Source organism: Drosophila nasuta, chromosome 2L (assembly GCF_023558535.2).
Source record: "Drosophila nasuta strain 15112-1781.00 chromosome 2L, ASM2355853v1, whole genome shotgun sequence".
NCBI lineage: Eukaryota > Metazoa > Arthropoda > Insecta > Diptera > Drosophilidae > Drosophila > Drosophila nasuta.
Window position 1 is genome coordinate 1031764 of NC_083455.1, and position 19467 is coordinate 1051230.

The 19467-nt window shown below is 31.7% G+C and overlaps 3 protein-coding genes across 4 annotated transcripts; 1 reads left to right on the top strand and 2 right to left on the bottom strand.

The window, feature by feature from the left end:
- Nucleotides 1–532: 532 nt before the first annotated feature.
- LOC132798641 (BLOC-1-related complex subunit 8 homolog) lies at nucleotides 533–1522 on the bottom strand. 2 transcript variants are annotated; one of them, XM_060810578.1, is made up of 4 exons: nucleotides 1357–1522; nucleotides 1224–1294; nucleotides 937–1170; nucleotides 533–881 (listed from the first exon to the last, which is right to left on the bottom strand). In XM_060810578.1, the coding sequence occupies exons 1-4, from the start codon at nucleotides 1394–1396 to the stop codon at nucleotides 858–860; spliced, it is 369 nt and encodes a 122-aa protein (XP_060666561.1). In that variant the 5' UTR covers nucleotides 1397–1522; the 3' UTR covers nucleotides 533–857. The 2 variants fall into 2 exon arrangements, with proteins under 2 accessions (XP_060666561.1, XP_060666560.1); XM_060810577.1 differs by having other exon boundaries at nucleotides 533–1170.
- Nucleotides 1523–2035: 513 nt separating this feature from the next.
- Nucleotides 2036–8228, top strand: LOC132795020 (kinesin-like protein KIF21A). The gene is given in 13 exon segments (XM_060805422.1): nucleotides 2036–2153; nucleotides 2530–2647; nucleotides 2707–2845; nucleotides 2906–3315; nucleotides 4521–5091; nucleotides 5161–5509; nucleotides 5566–5709; nucleotides 5769–5954; nucleotides 6047–6249; nucleotides 6740–6805; nucleotides 6807–7199; nucleotides 7201–7712; nucleotides 8048–8228. Coding segments are annotated over 12 exon segments (3114 nt in total). The 5' UTR covers nucleotides 2036–2153; nucleotides 2530–2591; the 3' UTR covers nucleotides 8133–8228.
- Nucleotides 8229–10133: 1905 nt separating this feature from the next.
- Nucleotides 10134–19437, bottom strand: LOC132788338 (NPC intracellular cholesterol transporter 1). Its single transcript, XM_060795677.1, has 12 exons — nucleotides 19324–19437; nucleotides 14903–15017; nucleotides 14671–14841; nucleotides 14433–14586; nucleotides 14280–14356; nucleotides 13961–14182; nucleotides 13706–13898; nucleotides 13304–13623; nucleotides 12954–13244; nucleotides 11512–12901; nucleotides 10573–11439; nucleotides 10134–10499 (listed from the first exon to the last, which is right to left on the bottom strand). Exons 2-12 carry the CDS (start codon nucleotides 14981–14983, stop codon nucleotides 10420–10422), a joined length of 3846 nt encoding a protein of 1281 aa, XP_060651660.1. The 5' UTR covers nucleotides 14984–15017; nucleotides 19324–19437; the 3' UTR covers nucleotides 10134–10419.
- Nucleotides 19438–19467: the final 30 nt, after the last annotated feature.

Genomic DNA, 19467 nt, shown 5'->3' on the forward strand with positions numbered 1-19467 from the left:
TATTGTTTTACTAACGGTTCTTAGGGTTTTTCATATGTTACTTTAGCGTTTTTATGACCATAAGAGTTGGCAACACTGATGCCAAGTGAAATTTAAAAGTTGGCGAGATTTTTGTATAGGTTAGGCGACCGCAGAGAATGCGTTTAGTTTTGCTGAGCATGATAATGCTAAAAATTATAATAATTATGATTTCACAGATATGTAGTCTTATAATCAATGAATATATTTTAATTATATGTAAACGCATAAGAAAAACTGATTTTCCATTGAGTCTAAACCCTTAAATATATTAATAATATACCACTTCCGCATGTGACAAAAAATTCCAATAAAAAAATATATTTATTTTTCGTAGGAAAATATTTCCAAGGACCTTTCATAGTTGCAATAAAACAACTACATCAAAAAATCATATCCAGTTGAGAAGTTATTAATAAATGCTAACAAAAGTTACCTGGACCTTAGTGCGGCTGTTGGCGCTTTTATGTGCGCATAGGCGCGTAAGAAAAAATACTAGAGAAACGGCTCTATTTAACTCAAATCGATTTATTTTCCGCATCATAATAAATTCTAAAAACAAATAACTTCTTAGTCTACGTACTACTACGTAATTTGTGAGGGAAATCATTAACTATATAGTACATATATGGAATAAATTACGTGTAGCTATTGATAAGTTTATTTTGATTAGTATGCTATGTATATATGAGTTTGTAATTACAAAATTTTAGACATACTTCAGTGCAATGTGGTATGGGACCTTTGCAGTTCGCCTGAACTAGATTGGGAAGTTGAAGTTTCAACCCGCGCTTGGCCTGGTGCAATAATTGTTTCCATTCGTTGAGTAGTGTCCCGCATCACAACACTAAAGTCGGGTAAATCTGGAAGATCTAATGCTAGGTGGGCTGAAAATCTTTTATAAACCGAGTTTTTTACGCTGTCTCTTTTCGTCCTTTTTTTATTTTCCTCATACTTAAGTTGTTGTTTCAGAAAAATTGATGTTTTTATCATTTCCTGTATATTATGGAAATAGCTATCTGATTTTTCAATTGACTTTAAAGCTTGAACACCGTACTCCATGTCATAGCAATGTCCTTGCAAGCTGCTTTGTAAACTAAGTACTTCAGTTCGTTTCTCTAGAATTGGAGGTAGTACCTTACGAATGTGTTCCTAAAGCCATAGCATAATTTTAGATTTTTCTTTTTTTAATTAAGGATATTTACCTGAATCCGAAAAAAAGCCAGTGACGGGTCATTTGCAAAAATATGTATGTTTTCAGATATTTTTTCTGAAGCTAGGATGAAAATTACTAAGTTGGTTTCAAATAAAAATGTTGAATAGGAAAATAATACTTACTCTTAGTTCCTTTAAAGTTAAGTTCATTTGTTTGAGCCATAGTTCTGGCGATGAATCTCTTTTATATTATTTTTTACTAGAAACTTTCTTTTGCAGAATAGATTAAAAAAAATTTGAGCCAATTTCTTATTGTTGTGGATATGATAGAGGTGACATTTACGTTGATAACAAAACACGATAATTCTACCAATCGATATTTCAAATTTGTCGAAAACAAAGTTACTCAAAATTCATTTTTTTATATTTAAAGACAACAATTTATTTATTATTGTATCCTTTCACAGTAGCATATAGCCGGTGTATTAAATGCAAGATAATTAGACAAATTAATGAATATTTTATAGAATATTTTATGAATATTATATAGAATAGAAGAAAAAGACTACGAAGCTCGGTTTGTAAATATATATATTATGTTTTTTTAAAACAAATTTGCCCCATGTTTTCACTTACGTGAGAAGTCATGCGATTAAAGTAATGTAATTAAAGTTTGCTTACATTACGTTAGATCAGCCACACTCAAAATTTTACGTTACCTATATTTGTTCTATGAAAAAAAGGAAATCTATGAAATCTATCGATATCAATAAATATTAAAATTGTATGCTATCGATAATTAAATTAATCAAATGATAGTCTGTTGACTAAAAATATCGGACATCTCTAATGTCATCATCTGTTGTCAGCTGTTAACTGTTTACATATGTAAAGACTTAAACGTACTTTTGTTTAACTGAAAATAAATATCAGGAAGCTTGTGGATATTCCAAGAGCGTGAACCTAATTAATTGTTGTGGGTATGTCATCTATAAATAATATAAACTGCAGTATATAGATATTAAGATTTGTATAAAGCTGTGTTTCTATTTTGAAGCAGCAGGTGTTTATTGGATGGTAGTCATGTTGATTGCAATATATATACATATGTTTAAGAGAATATGTCAGCAATATTTGCATGAATGATGCATATACATTTCAATTAATTATTATTTTTAATATGTGTATTCTTATTTTATATGATAAAATGACATTCAGATACCTTTTTTATATTAAGGAATTTAAATTTAATTTCTTGGTTTTGGGTTGCATTGGAGGACGATCATTACCAACAATGCTATTTGCTAAAACAATTTGTGATTTATATTGTAAAAATATCCTCTTATTTGTTCACAGTATATCAAATCATTACTCACTTTCAATTTCGGGTATATGATTACTTGGTGTGCCAGACCATTATGTCTGCAGAAACAGATGCTATCGACAGGGATTGCTTAGTTCGCGTGGCAGTGAGGTAAGCTTAGAATTTTGCTTTTTTAATTTAAAATTTAATATTAGAATCTTGATTTAAAGGATTCGACCTCAAAACTCAAGAGAGTTGATTGACATGTGTCGGGTGTGCACTACAGTAACCCCTGGCGAACAACAAATTGTTTTGGGATCTGATAAGGCCTTTACATTTGATTATGTGTATGATGCGGACTCCAATCAGGTAAGTACATAACTAATTGCAACTATCGATGTATTAGTTTTACCATTGTCCTTCTTGCAGTGTGATATATACAGTGAATGTGTAAATCGTTTGGTTGAGGGAACCTTACATGGCTACAATGCCACGGTACTTGCTTATGGGCAAACTGGGTCAGGCAAAACATACACAATGGGAACAGGATTTGACCAGGCTTCTGGCGATCATCAACTAGGTATAATACCACGAGCAATTCGGCACATATTCGCTGGCATTGATGGAATAAAATGTGCTGATGATAATGACAGTTCCATTACAAAATCTGAATTTAGTGTGGCTGTTCAATTTATTGAGCTATACAACGAAGAGATTATCGATCTCTTAGATCCATTTAATAAAAATTCAACTTTCAAAATTCATGAAAGTGCAAGCGGGCAAATCACGATAGCAGGAGCAACTATAAAACCAATTAATGAACCACAAGATGCTCTCAAGTAAGTTTGCACTGAAGTATAACAAGTAAGAAAGCTACTGTCGAGTGTTCTCGACTATAAGCTACCCTCAACCCACTTAGAATAAGCAAACAGTGCGGTAATATTCCTTAAATATACCACAAAAACAAAAGGTATCTCGAAGGCCATATTTGGTATATCGTTGAAGTAATATTTTGTAAACATACCATAGAGGTTAAAATATACCGAATTTTCAGCCAAAGCAGCTAGGATCCCGTTGCAGTGTATGGAATTTGTCATACAACAGTTTTTCCCTAATAACTACAATTTGTATCCTATCACAACCAAATTCTTAGGAATGACAAATAATATAATTAAGAAAATTCGATTTTTGTCGCTTTTCGGGGGCGGAAATGGGCGTGGTAAATTTTTTAAATAAACTTGATCTGCGTGCAAACAATACAAGTGCTATCGATATTATCGAAAATTATATGTCGAAATTATATCTATCTCTTATAGCCTCTGAGGAACACCTAAATCTCAGAGATACAGACGGACGGACAGGCAAACAGACGGACATGGCTATATCGTTTAGGCAGTTGATGCTTATCAAAAACATATATATATTATGGGGTCCTTCTGCCTGTTACTTACATTTTCTGCCATTTCCTTCTACCCTATGGGTAGCGGGTATAAAAATGCATCTTCAGTTTACCAATTTTTTATTAGTGTAGTACATATATACATTGGTACAGGTATTAAGTCAATTATTAGATTTATTTTTCAGAAGGTTGCCGTGACCAACACGAAAAAAAATGGGTTTCTAAGCGGTCAATGTAATCGGAATCTAATATGAGATCAGAATTCACCAGTTAATAAGACCCTCTCAGTATATTTAGCCTGCGCTATAGCGCACGACAATTATTTTACAAATTGAAAAAAAAAATTATATTTTATGAAAGAACACTTTAATACTTCCATAGTACCATAATAACATTGACTGTAACTATATATCTTAAAAAACCTTAAAATAGGGTTTCTAGTATATATTTTATGTTTTTCGTTTTTTTTTAACCCTGTTTTGATTTTTTTTTTTTAAGAATGTAAACATGAAATATATAGTTGGTTATAAAATCATAAATCTTTAACATTTTTTAGACATTGGAAAGCAATGAAATTTTCTCATGAAAACTGCACTAATACTTCGACAATTGTTTTGTTTTTTAACTAACATTTGTTTTTTTCAGATTGCTTCAGCAAGGTGCTTTAGCACGTACAACCGCATCGACGAAAATGAATGATCTATCTTCTCGCTCTCATGCAGTGTTTACATTATTCGTACGGCGTCAGCACGTTTTGGAGTTGAAAAACAATTTTACTGATAATGAAATTGAGACTTTGACGTCCAAATTTCATTTTGTTGATTTAGCAGGCTCAGAACGGTTGAAACGAACATTAGCTACAGGAGAACGGGCACGAGAAGGGATATCAATTAACTGTGGATTGCTTGCTCTTGGGAATTGCATTTCAGCGCTGGGTGATAAGTCAAAGAGAGTTTCCCATGTGCCTTATCGCGATTCAAAATTAACAAGACTCCTACAAGATTCATTAGGAGGTAATAGTCAAACTCTTATGATTGCTTGCATATCGCCAAGTGATCGGGACTTTATGGAAACATTAAACACATTAAAGTATGCCAATCGAGCGCGCAATATTAAAAACAAAGTGCAAGTAAACCAGGATCAAAGTTCTCGAACCATTTCGTTATTGCGCAGAGATATAGCAGCCTTACAAATTGAACTTTTGGAATACAAACAGGTATGACCTTTTTAATGGAAATCCATTTAAAAAATATCTATTTATTTAAATATTAATTATTTTATTTAGGGAAAACGAGTACTCGACTCTGAAGGAAATTCTTTAATATCGGACACTTTCTATGAGAATTCTATGCTATTAGCAGATAACAAACGATTGCAGCAGCGACTTAAATCGATGCAAGAGACTATTAATATATTAACAGATAGAAATGCGCAGCTTAAATTGGAAAAACAAACTCATGAATGGTCAAAAGACAAAAATGCAGAATCGGTTGTCACCAGTTTGGTTGGAAGTTATTTAAGCGAAATAGAAAAACTGCAAGCAAAAGTAATAGAATCTGAAGATATGTGTCAGCAATTAAAAAAATTTAATTCTTCTGGGAACTCGCCGCGTGGATCTAAAAGTGCTTACGATGGTAGAATTGTACAATTTGATTACCAATAAGTTTTAATTTAAATTTTATTTATTTAGATGCTAATGCTGTTATACACTTAGCCAAGAGGGGCCTCGAAAAGGATCGTGAACTCTTAATGTCACGTTCATTACCTGGTATTCAGAATGAAAATGATCAGCACGACGATTTAGAGTCTTCCGATAGTGAAAGTGATTCGAATGGTAATTAGCTATCTTGCAAAATAATTGTATTACATTTATTATTCTTTTTTTATTTATAGAAATGGAAGAAGACTTAAATGAAATAAATTCAGGCATAGAAATCAACACGAAGTTAATTGAACAACTTGAACTTTCACAGCAGAGAATACAACTTATGCGGCAACAATATGAAGAAAAATTTACAGCTTTGACTTCAAAAATTTTAAATACTCAAAAGGAAAGAGATGAAGTTTTGGCAAGCATGGGTAATTTTATGATATTGCAATGATTGTTTTTGATTTGTTTTTTTTTTATTAGTTTTAGGTTAAAACGAAAAATCTATTTAATCTTTCTGCAGGTTCAGGTTCTGCAAACAATCCTAGAGACAATTTAAAATCTGTTAGATTGGAGTATGAACGTAAACTTAACGATATGAATCGGGAATTGAAAAGATTACAACAGACTCAACGGGAATATATTCGACAACAAAAGGAACTTAAAACACAAGAAGTAAAATTAAAGAACCTACGAGCGGAGCTCAATGAATTGAAATGCAGTAAAGTAAGTATTTCCCCTTTATGGACACTTAACTCTTGAACAAAGTCAAATTAGTTTTAATTATAACGAAAGCATAATAAACAGCAATAGGAATCAATAGACGAGTGGTTTTAGTATCTACTGTCAATTCCATTATAAGAATATAGATTATAACCGAGCAAATAGCCAAAATGTGGCATAAAATTTAGTATAAAAGCAAATGTTCAATAATCACTTCACTCATCAGTCTTTCAAATGACATATATAAATTATAACAACAAATTTATGTAGTTTGTTTGTAGATGCCATCAACAATGTTATAATATTATAAGCTGGTTATTCCTTGAATATTCCATGATGACTAGTGAACTGCCAACCTGCATCAAATATATATTTATTCCAAGCATAAAGATTCCAACTCGATCAGTAATAAATATACAAATAATTCTTTGATTATATATATTAACTACTGCACGCGAAGACAACTGCATTATCAAATTTATGATTATTTCAGGTTAAATTAATAAAGAAAATATCAGAGCAAACAAGCCGTCATAAGGAGGAAAATTCAAGAAAAACCCCGGGAAATTGCACAATTGCGCAAGGAACAGCGACGTCAAACGAATGCAGTGCTAACACTGCAAGCCAAAATGAATGCAAAGGAACAAATTTTAAAAAGAAAATCCGAAGAAGTATCTGCGCTTCGAAAGAGCCAGCGGGGACTTTCATATCAAAGATCGGGAAAACAGTCCAAAACTAAAATGGATCAGATTCGTTCACCACGCCATCGTTGGGAAACTCTATCTCGTACTATACTGCACTCAGCCAGAAACAAACAACTAGTTACTCAGCTAGAAACAGAATTAGAACGCCTAGTTAAGGAAAGGGAAGAATTATCTCATGAACTAACACGTATGCAAAATACTGAAGTTCTGGAGAGAGGAACCGAATACTCTAATGAAGAGGACAATTTAAAAAACAAACATTGGCTATTTACAAGAAAATATTGAACATGTTCAAAAGGCTATTATGGAATTTGAAGATGTTAAGGATCCTGCACATACTGACACAAATAAAATACAGGGTATTTTCGAAAAAATAAACACAATTGAAGAAGCTAAATATCTATTACAAAAATTAGCTGACAATGCTATTTACATGACATGCAATACATCAATGATCGAAAGCCGTATGCAGGAGCATGAAGCTTTACTTAAAGAAGCCCAACATGAAAGTGGCATACAGCAACAATTATTACAATATTTTCTGTCAAATAACACCAATGTTCAGATTTCAGATCTGTTTGACTCGTTAAATCTTGATGATAAGCTTAATGTAAACAATTTCTATAGAAGCTATTCGCAAAAGTCGTTAGTCAGCAATGGGACATACGATATTCCACGGGCTGAAGCATTAGAATTTCGGTCCCTTACCGATGAACCCTACAACAAGAGTAGATGCTCGTCACCCAACACAACACTTGAAACGTAAGGCAATATCAATATATTTTCCTCCTATCTTGATTTTTAATTTTATCAAAAATTCATTGAATGATTGTTATTTTCCATTTATTTGCATTTTGACTTATTTATCTATTTTAAATTTTGTGCACTATGTAATTTGCTGTAAAATTAAGAATTTTATATGTTTTTCTATCACGCAAGAAAATCTGGAATGATCACAATTCGATTAACAAAAAATGAAACTTATTCAACAATCAACCAATTATTTGAAACAGTGTGCAAGATTAAGGATTTTTAAGATGCACAAAAAGTTGGTATTTCACATTTTTAATAATATTATTATTATATTTAAATATTAGCTCTTCCGACAAGAGTCCCAAAGTGCGCGGGCGCACAGCAAGACGACAGGATTTGCTTTTTGGAGATACTGGATTTCCGAAGTAACAACAAAAGCACATGAAGCTACATATATGAAATTAAGTAATGCGGATAATTGGAATTGACAATAAATGTGAAAGAGTTTGCTTTGTTAATATTTACAAATAAATAATATTATATTAATTTCTTATTAATGTTATATTAATGTTCTTATTGTGAAATCTAAGGGAATTCGTAAAACCTATACAAAGACTGGTAGCCCCTTGTATCTAAGATATATAAATTGCCAATTCATATTTTCTTATTATTTAATAGCAAATAAGAGAAAATTATAATGGCTTCACTACATAACCTTCAATGCTCATTACACTTTATCAATTTTTCAAATTATTTATTGTATGGTTATGGTTATGGTAACGTATCGTTGACCACGCAGATTACCTTAAGAAATCAATTAAGTGCAAAGTCAGAACTCTACAGTTATTGAGCCATCAATTATCACCATTTTTTCTCTGCTGTGCTTCATCCACTTACCATATTTGTTTGTATTACAAAAAAATTAAAAAAGAGACATTAAATCGACTGCTTCCTAAAAATATTTTATTACATTTTTGTAGTGATTCAGCAGTACTATGATAATAAACAAGTGAGAAATCTGCAGTCGAGTGTACTCGACTGTAAGATACCCGCAGAAATACTACAAATATGTCAAACTGTATATTTGGTATTATATGGGTCTACAATCAAGACATACTATACAATGCAAGATATACCAGATTGCCAGTCGAAAAACTAAGACCCATACTAAAGTATTTCTCTAATAACTTTTATCTGATCGCAGAAAAAAAAATCAGGACAAAGACAATCATGCAAATGCTGTGATAAAAAATTTAGAAGTTAAGTTAAGAAATGCTTGTGTATCTGAAAAATCGCCTACTTACTATTGCTCTTAGTATCTTTGGCTGCGAATCTGGTATATTTTGTACTCTATGGTATATTTTTATGTAGTACTATATATTGTTTTAGCATATCTTAAGAATACCGCACTGTTTTATTCACTTTTATTCAAAATAGATAGTGGGAATCTCACAGTCGAACAAACTCCACTGTAGCTTTCTTGTTTTTTTAATGTGTATTGATTTCAATGTTCATTAAGTATATACATATGTACATATATGTATATATAAAATTAATTTACATTGTACATACATATATATATAATTAATGTACATTATATATACATACATATGTATATATATTCTAAAAATTTCCATATTCATGCTGTAACATTCGTCTTTTGAGGCACCATATCTTTATAATTTCTGTACAACAGTCAAGGAATTTTTAATCAGCAATTGCTAAATTATGGGATATCCAATGAGTGTACATTTTGTGTACAGTGAAAATTAAATACATTGAGATATAAATAGAACAAGAGTAAATTTTGTTTACAGTTCAACTCTATATTTCAGAAGATCTAATGTAGAAGACTATCTCTGCCGATCTTTCACTATCAGTTCGTGCACCGTGGCATCGATATTTTTTTGCACAACAATCGATTTCACGGAACTCGTCGGCGACCGAACTAAAAGTATGTTTAAATTCACTATACCAGCGATGTATGAAGGATTTTGGTACCTTACTGCTACACAAGGAACTCGGCACAATCCGATAATCTACATACATATGTATGTCGAAAATTGTGCAGAGTAATCCGATATAAATCTAGAAACTTTATTTAAAAAACTATGCCAAACTTTTTATACCCGTTACCCATAGGGTAGAAGGGTATTAAAACTTTGTACCGGCAGTAAATGTAATTATGTATGTATATTCCATATATATTCCTTATCAAAATCAACAGCCAAGACGATATAGCCGTGTCCATCTCTTCGTACGAATTATTTGATCTCAGGGAATCTGGTATATATGTACTCATTAAATAATTTCAGCAATTTTTTCATGTTGGTCTTATTTAATACAAATTTCTCCAAATTACTTATTTTGTCAATGCCCCTTACTATGAATGTGTTAAATTTTTTGTCTTAAAATATAAATATAAATAAAATGTATTTTTTTTGTAATTCTTTATTAGCGTGTAATACCTATGTACATATGTAAATATCGGTTAAAAATTATCACACCCTCAGCCAGTTTACATGTACATTTTAAGAAGAAAACAAAAACTAAACAACTCAATGGTGTTACAAAAGATTCTTTTAAATGTCTATCAACAAAAATATTTTAATAATACAATTTCTGACAAAATGTCGTGACCTAATTTGATTTTTAACAATTTTGAATTGATACAGAATTTGTATAACTTTTAAAAAATGTCTTTAACTAAAATTATCTAACCCCCCGATAAAGATGTTTCCTGTTCACCATTGTCTTGGTGGTGAGATTCAAGCCGTGCATTATTTTGAGGTGCACCTGAAATATGAGTTAGAAATCGTCAATATAAATATTTTCATCATTGGAAATATGTAATTAAATATTCATTTACCAATGTAACTTAAAAGCACAGGCAGAAAGATAAGCCCGTGAGTTGCTCCGATTACAACAATTCCAAAATACATACGGAAATAAAATACTTGAAAAATTTGACTTTTCGCAAAAGCTAACACTAATATTCCTGCAAATTTAGTAAGCGTTATGCCTGAAAATATCGAGCTACCCATTTTAGACAAGCTATCAGCTGCTCTAGTTACTTGAGTGAGCTCCTTTGAAAGAGCAAAACTGTGCACAAGATGCGAACAAAACTCAACAGAAATTCCTACAGCCATAACAAGGTTGACCAAGGAAACAGCATTTAAGGAGATATTCCAGTAATACATAAGGCCTCCAAGGTTAACGACTATCATTGTTATAGTGATTATTACAACAAGAGCGGAATGTATATCGAAGCCCATTAAAATAAATGTTACAATAAAAATGGAAAGTATTGAGATGCCCATGCTTTGTAATGTATCTGACCACATGGTTAAATATTGTTCGTAGAACACATAGAATACTGAATAAGGAAATACTTCGACTTGCAATGCCAAGTCCATTGGTAGTCCGTCAGAAATTAAGTTGTGTTGTAACATTTGCGTAATGTTAGCAGATATCTTTCTGGCCGATTCTAAAGCTAAGAAATAGTCAGACGATGTTTTCAATATTGAATGGTATGCCATAAAATATGAAGACTCCACATTAAGAGAGTTGTTATTATAATTATAACGCACTGCTGTACTATACGCAGCATGACCTGCCTTAACACAGATGTCATCAGGATTGTCCTTCAAGAAAAATGGTAGATATTTTCCAAAATCATGCTCACTCGGTCGTTGGAAATGATTTTTGGTTATATTGCATTTCGTACAGGAAGTATCTAAAAAGATGTAAAATTTATGTTTAAGTCAAACTTAAATAATAAGTATTATACTTAAAAAAAATAATTTACCTGTATGCGGACAGAAGCTGCCATTGTCCGAATTATACTTGCAACAAGATGAAGAGAAAGACCAATCAAAATAATCGTCCATCCAACTTGATGCAGGACGAGCAATATAAGTTAAGTTTGACCTTCGGCTGGCCAAATATATCTGTGTTAAAACACTGTCATCATTGCAATATCGTCCAGAGCATACCAAGTTCTGATTGGAACTATTTGCAAAATCAATATCCCCCTTAAGTACAAAATATACGGGGGGACCAATATTAAGGTGTTCATTTAAAGATTGAAAATAATGCAAAACAAAACTATCTTCGGGCATTGCCAATTCCTGATCAAGACCTATATCAATTTTTGGAACAATAGCTATGCTAACACAGAGCCAGGCAAAAAATATAATCATTATAAACGCCCTCACAGTCTTTTTCATCAGAAATGGAACATAGGCACCTCTAAAAAATTTATATAAAAGACCTTCATTAGTGTACATATTGTCTGATTTCTTACATTTCACAAAACAACATATATCTAGACGATTTTCTTCTTTTCGTTTTATATCTAAAGTGAACAATCCAACAAAACACGTGATTTGCAAAATAAAGTCAATTAGTAGAGCTACTCCCGCATACAATGCAAATGCCTTTACCGCTGGCATATCAGATAGACCACCAAGAAAGAAGCAACAGCTTTCACTTATAGATGTCAAAAGCATGCTTGGACCTACGCGACCTAGGACACGTCCTACCTGTTGTTCCGTTGTCTCATTAGTTCTGCGCTGATCTCTTTGATAAGTCTGCACAAGAATAAATATATTATCAACTCCGACGGCCAACACCAAAAATGGTATTACCTCAACAATAATTAGAGTTGCTGGTAAGCCTATGTATCCAAATACTCCAACAGATGAAGATACGGACGCCAAGACAATAATAACCCCGCCTATACCCAGAGTTATCTTACTATCAATTAGAGATCTTTTAAGCTCTTGGACATGTCCTAGAGATATTGCTATGTAAATGAACATGATAATATATGATACTAAAATGGTTAATACGTCTGACTGCGATTCTCTATTCAATTCATCCTCAATAGATCGCTCGCTTGTGAATGCAATGTCCATTGATTCACTCTTGTTATTCTTAATATAGTTAACCATAAACTCAACAAAGTACTTTTCCCATTCCAATGCTTGAACTAACTGGCTTTTATCATGATGGTTTTTAACCAAAAATGTTAAAATTATCGCATCAGCAAGCTCATATTTAGTGCTCCCTGTTAGCTGATCACCAGGTTTTAAGAAGCCGCCTAAAGCAATAGCAGGATCCACGGGTCCACCGTAAGCAGCTAAACACAAGTATGGATTGCTCATGCACTGGTACATTTCATCTAAGTAGGTAACCTGAAAATGTACAAACATGTTTAAGGAATACACAAATTTTGTCAATTCTTACATTATATCCATTATCCTCATCATTATCGTTTAATCTATCTCTATCATCATTAAAATAACCCCATATAGATTGCACAACACAATCAGAAGGCATAACAGTACTGTCTTCATCCTTCAGGGGTGCAAAGCATATATTATTTAAGGATGTACCATTTGCGTTGAGATTCTGTATTTGTTCTTGCAAGTCCAAGACGCTAAGAAGAAAATTCTTATCAAAAATTGGACCAAACTTGATTGGTCCATTTGAAGTGTTGTGAATAATGTATGGCAAATCCACGGCTTTGATTATAACCTAAAATTACATAGGTTAAGTGATATACACTATGAAATTACATATATTTTTTTACTCACTTGTTCTATTCTATAAAAAGGTTCAAACTTTGAATCGAAGAATTCTCTTTCCATTCTCGACTTGGAAGAAGGTGATGCCCAAAGTTTGACAGGATCCGTTGTTATTTGTACAAACGTTATACCATATCCAAGAACTGCTACTACTACCACGCCTCCAAGCAAAGTAATCCACGGATAACTTGCAAAAAAAGTACCCCATCTTGTAAAAAAGTTTTCCAAGAAGAATTCTGTACGTGCACCAAGTTTTTCAAAATATCTTGGTTCCTGTTTATACATTGAATCATCTGTTACTCCATCATTACCAATGTGAAAATCTTCATCTAAAAGAATATTTATTTGAATAACAATAATCATAGGAATACTAATTTGCAAACAATTATACATATAATTAATATACTTTACCATTTATTGAGTCCTTTGTAAATAGAAATGATCCCATTAGGAATACAAGAGATCCAACAGAAAATACCACCGTCATTATAACAGCAAAAGCATCAAATCCGGCAATTTTAAACTGAGGTGGTGTAATCGGCTCATCGGGAGCTAGAGGACATGACAAATCGCAATCTGAACAAGAACATGCAGGAAGTTCGCTCTGAAGGAAAATTGTAACTCATTTTAAGCTCTTAACAAGATTACCTTAATTTAATTACTCACATTAATAGCTTTATTGCAAGGAGTTGTTTTAGGATTAAGAGGGGTGAATCCATCCATTGAAGAGTTTGTCGGACTTTGCTTATATGTGATTTGAAAAGGAGCATATATATTAATATGTTTGTCGCCCATAAAAGTAAACCATTTTGTAGGACTGCAACGTGAGGCCGGATATGAACCACACATTAGGTCCAACGCTAATTGACCTGTTTGGGGCACCGATACCTAAAGTATATATATATATATATGTACATATATTCCATACATATATAAATATGATATTATTTGACGTATTACTTCATTTGACATACAAAGAACTAACCTGAGAGCACGACTTATAAGTTTTGTTAACATATTCTTCTGTTATGTGTAAATCTAAAGATGTGATGTATGGTACACCTAAAATTACAAATAAGCAAACCGGGAAAATAATTAAACATAAATTACAAGCCTCGAAAGGATTAAAAAAGCATACCATTATTAATTTCCGTTGAAACAATTTTAGCAAATTCGGATTGAACTGGAGAGCATGTAAATTCGCAAATATGGCGAACTAAATTTACCATACACGATGGACATCTATCAAGAATAGCAGCTGCTAATTTGACATTATCATTTAATATTTTCATCTAGAATATAAAATGTTTTTGAAATGTATACATATAGGAATACAAAATATATTTATTTATGATAAAAAACTAGGTATCAAATACCTGATCAGTGTCACAGCAAAAATTCTTTTCGTTATTTTCAAGTAAAAAACCACATCTTTCTTTTATCAGTTTTAGCCCTTCATCAGACATAGGTTTGGCGGTGCCATTGTAGGGACAATATTGATGATGATTAAGACTATCAGTATTACATACACCGTACCATACACAGTCCTGAAAGTTGGGTAATTATTAGACTAAGTACATGCACAATTTTATACTTAAAGTAACTCACCTGCTTAGATAATTCAAATAGCGAAAGTAGGACAACTATGAAAATTTTCACTCCAGGTGAAGTACTTTGTAGCACAATCATCTTGTAGTAGATTATAAAAACTTATTTACCATATCTGTAAGAATGAATTTAAAAACCAAACTTTATTATATTAATATACATTTCCAGTTTCCTTCGGAATTTAAAATTTAAACCGATGTTTAATTTAAAAGGCTAGCTGAACATTCACCAAAATCGCGAAAACCAAACTACAAACATGAAAATATTTTTATTGTTGTTTATTGTTCTCAGATATATTTTTATTGCAAATGATTAAATTGAAAGAGCGACATTGCATTTGAGTATATTATAAGCATGGTATATGTATATATTATGGTAAGTTGCAAAAAGCAACATTGGGGTACCAACAAAATAATAAATGATTTTAGGACATATTACTATTTTAAATTTTTTGGTTTTATTGAATTGGTTACCACTTAAGAACATAAAATTTGTTTTGGTCTCATTACAAATATTTTAATGGAATTAAAAATGTAAAAAAAAAAGTTGGTGAAAAGCTCTTACAGCATGCTCTGCTCAAAAAATTTTTATTGTTATTGATAATAATCGAACAGATTTTGCATACATAAATATTTTCAAACTTTAGGAAGATCGTTTAATTTTGCTATAAAAAACTAAAACTACCGCTACTCATAAGGGTATTTAAATAATACAAATTTAAATTTAATTAATTTTCCATTAAATATTTAAACAATTTATTTATTAAATAATCCATTACATTATGTACTAAAAAATTTACATATAATATAAAATAATACAGTTTGACGAAAGAACAATTTCTATTTTTATCGGTTTACATTTCATAGTTAACCTGTAATCTCGCTCAGGTACAGCTTCATAAGTTTGTATCATACTGTACAAAAGTGAGTTTCAAATCACATACTATTTCTGTGCCATGAAATTTTGAATACTCTACTGAAACCCACTATAGAAACTATAGTGTTTGTGATTCCTGAAAATGTTGGTTACGATCAAATAATTTAGAAGTTATTCAAGAAATATAACCACCTACACAGTCAACAACCTTAAGCTTTCTTAAACCATTTTAAACCATTGGTGCTTTGAATGATATTAAAAATTTTAAGAAGATTGAACAAATGGCTTTGTCCGCCATTTAAAAAGCAAGCAAGAAAGCTAAAATCGGGAGTGCTTGACTGCAAGATACCCACTGCCCATTTTGAATAAAACCAAATTAATAAACCGCAAAAATACTAAAACAAGTAAGAAGGCCACTCGAGTGTGCTCGACTGTGAGATACCCGCTATATTGCGGTATTATTCTCAAAATAAACAAAAATACAAAAAATACACCAAATGGTATATCAACAAATACCATAGATGACACAATATACCAGGTTATCAGCTAAAGCAACCAAGACCCCTAGAAAGTAGGCGAAAGTATTTCTTTAATGATTTCCACAATTTTTAATTGATCGCAACCAAATTTTCAGGAATCATAAATACTATTATTATTGTATACACTAGAATTGCGCTTGTTATTCGTTTTATTTTTAATGTTGCGGGGGCGGAAGTGTGCGTGGCAAAAATTTGAAACAAACTTGATCTGCGTGCAAACATAATAAATGCTATCGAAAAAAAATTATAGCTCTCAGAGACTAAGATCCAGTGTTTCAAACGGACAGACACACGGACGGACATGGCTAGATCGTCTCGGCTGTTGATGCTGATCAAGAATATATATTTTATAGGGTCGGAGACGCCTCCTTCTACCTGTTACATAGATTTCCTGCCGGCACAAAGTTATAATACCCTTCTACCCTATGGGTAGCGGGTAATCCCCTATGGGTAATCTAAGAATATAAAAATAAGTAAGAAAGCTACAGTCGAGTGTGCTCGACTGTCAAATACCCGATACCCATTTTGAATAATAACAAAAAATACCGGGATTATTTTCAAAATATATCGAAAATACTACAAAAATACTAAAAATATACCAAGCGTCATATTTACTATATCGATATAGTACCACATTAAAAAAATACCATAGACGGCACAATATACCAGATTGTCGGCCAAAGCAACTCAGACCCCTAGTAAGTAGGCGTTTTTGCCCATACAAAAGTATTTCTTTAATGACTTCCACAATTTTGATCTGCTTACAATTACGCTTGTTTCTCGGTTTTTTTGATTTGCGGGATCGGGAGTGGGCGTGGCAAAAATTTGAAACAAACTTGATCTGCATGCAAACATAGCAAACGCTGACGAAAAAAATTAGAGCTCTATCTGTTATAGTCTCTGAGATTCAGACATACGGACAGACACACCGACAGACAGACGGACGTGGCTAGATCGTCTCGGCTATTGATACTGATCAAGAATCTATATACTTTATAGGGTCGGAGATGCCTCCTTCTACCTGTTACATACATTTCCTGCCGTCTCAAAGTTATAATACCCTTCTACCCTATGGGTAGCGGGTATATTTAAGTATGGGTTATTTTCATAGCTCTGGATTGACTATATACATATGTATTTATATTTTACGAACTTTGTTACGATAAATGCATAAAAAATAAACATAAATAATAAAATACAAATAATAAAATATACAATATTGCCTGCTTAAAGATGAATTGGTTTCAATAGATTGTAAGAATGTAAAGTTTTGCGCAGAAAAGCCAATACTCAAATAAATTAAGTCCAATTAATACACACACAAGTATAGACATACATATGTACATTTATACACACGACCAATCTTTCTAATAATTTAGTTTAAAATTGGACCAAAACCCTTCTATCCACTCAAGTTGAAAAAACGAATACCTTATATAATTTTAAATCTATACAGATAATTGGTTGACAATATCCAAACATAATAGATTATTGTATTATTATTGCATCATTTTGGGTATATCTAAGCGATAAAGACGTGTTCTCATTTGTTAATAACATACAAAAGTAAAACAAAATTATCAACATAATTAGCGAATATATGACTGTCTAGCACACTTAACTGTAACTTCCACACATGGTTTAATAAATGTTTTCCAGTCTCAACTGTCCAAAATCAATGAAAAAGAATTTTGTTTGGTATAAAACACATTTTGATTTTGAAAACTAATTTTTTATTGATTCGTAGATACATTGTAGTTAGTAAGGTATGGATTGATATAGCACTTAAAATGTTTATTTAAGGCTTGAATGGTAATGAGCTTGTTAGCGTATATATTAAGCTTGACTTAAAGAGAAAAATTAATCATATATGGGTTGTAAAATCAAAGATATGATAAGAAATTTTAAGCCCTTGCCTAATTTATCATATTTCTTTGTTGTAAGACACTTTTTAAATATCTTACAGCAATAGAAAATTTAAAATTATTATAATGTTGCGTCTATTTTTAAAACAGTTTCAAAAGAATTCCACAAATAACAAGTTTTTAGAGTTGCAACAATTTTAATTTACCTATAGAAAATATATTTCAAGTTAAAGTTAATTTCTAAAAAAACATAGTAAAACATATTTACATACGATTTGATAAAAATTTGTAAAATAAGAATTGTACATTTTTAGCCTTGGTTAAACTAATTACAAAGTTTCACATTTTTAGAAATGTATTTCCACCAATTTTTGGCAATTATAAACAAAGTTAATGATGCTTATAGTGGAAACACAAAGTGAGTCTGTAATTTAATTTTTTTTAAGTGCCGATCATTAAAAAAAGAATATTAAAGCACTGACTATTCTACCTTTCAAGACTTTACTAACGGGAATATCACTTACATACCATTCATTTGACTATTGTCTTCTATTATTCACTTTCTTTTGAACGAGCAAACGGATTAACCGGTTGTGATGTGACGGCAAGATCAAATGGGACATTGGCGATGGGGAAACCAATCCAAGAATGATTTATAGATTCAGTGATCAGCCATTGAGTGTTATATAGATTCATACATATGTGCATCTCTATAACCTTTTTATCCCCTTATCAATTTCCATTGGAATAACAATGTGATCATTTATATTTACATATGTACATATGTAAATATATTGCAAGCACATACGTTCAGAAAAACATTTGTAGTTACAGACTGCTAAATGAGTCATATACATATATAAATATGTTTGCATGTCGATATTTTTGTATATAGCACTACAATGTTATCATTTTAAGCCAAACGACAATCGGATGTTGGTATGAATGTATGTACACATTATATGTATGTACATACATATACATACGGTTGAATATCCAAACAAAGGAATAAACAGAAAGATTTGCACTGTGTATTTGTGTTGTGTAGTGTGTAACTATGCACATAATAAGTGTATGAATGTATGCATACATGTACATGTACAAAGAAAATTTAGTAGGCAGGAATAACTACAATACCTACGAGATGATTTTAAGATTTTTACTATTAGAGTTCACAAATTTAATATTTTATATAGGCACCTAATGGCGTTGAAATAATGCGACTTAAACCTTTTGACTTATTCAACTTGTTGGTTAATTATATTGTTAGAGATGAAACTTGTAT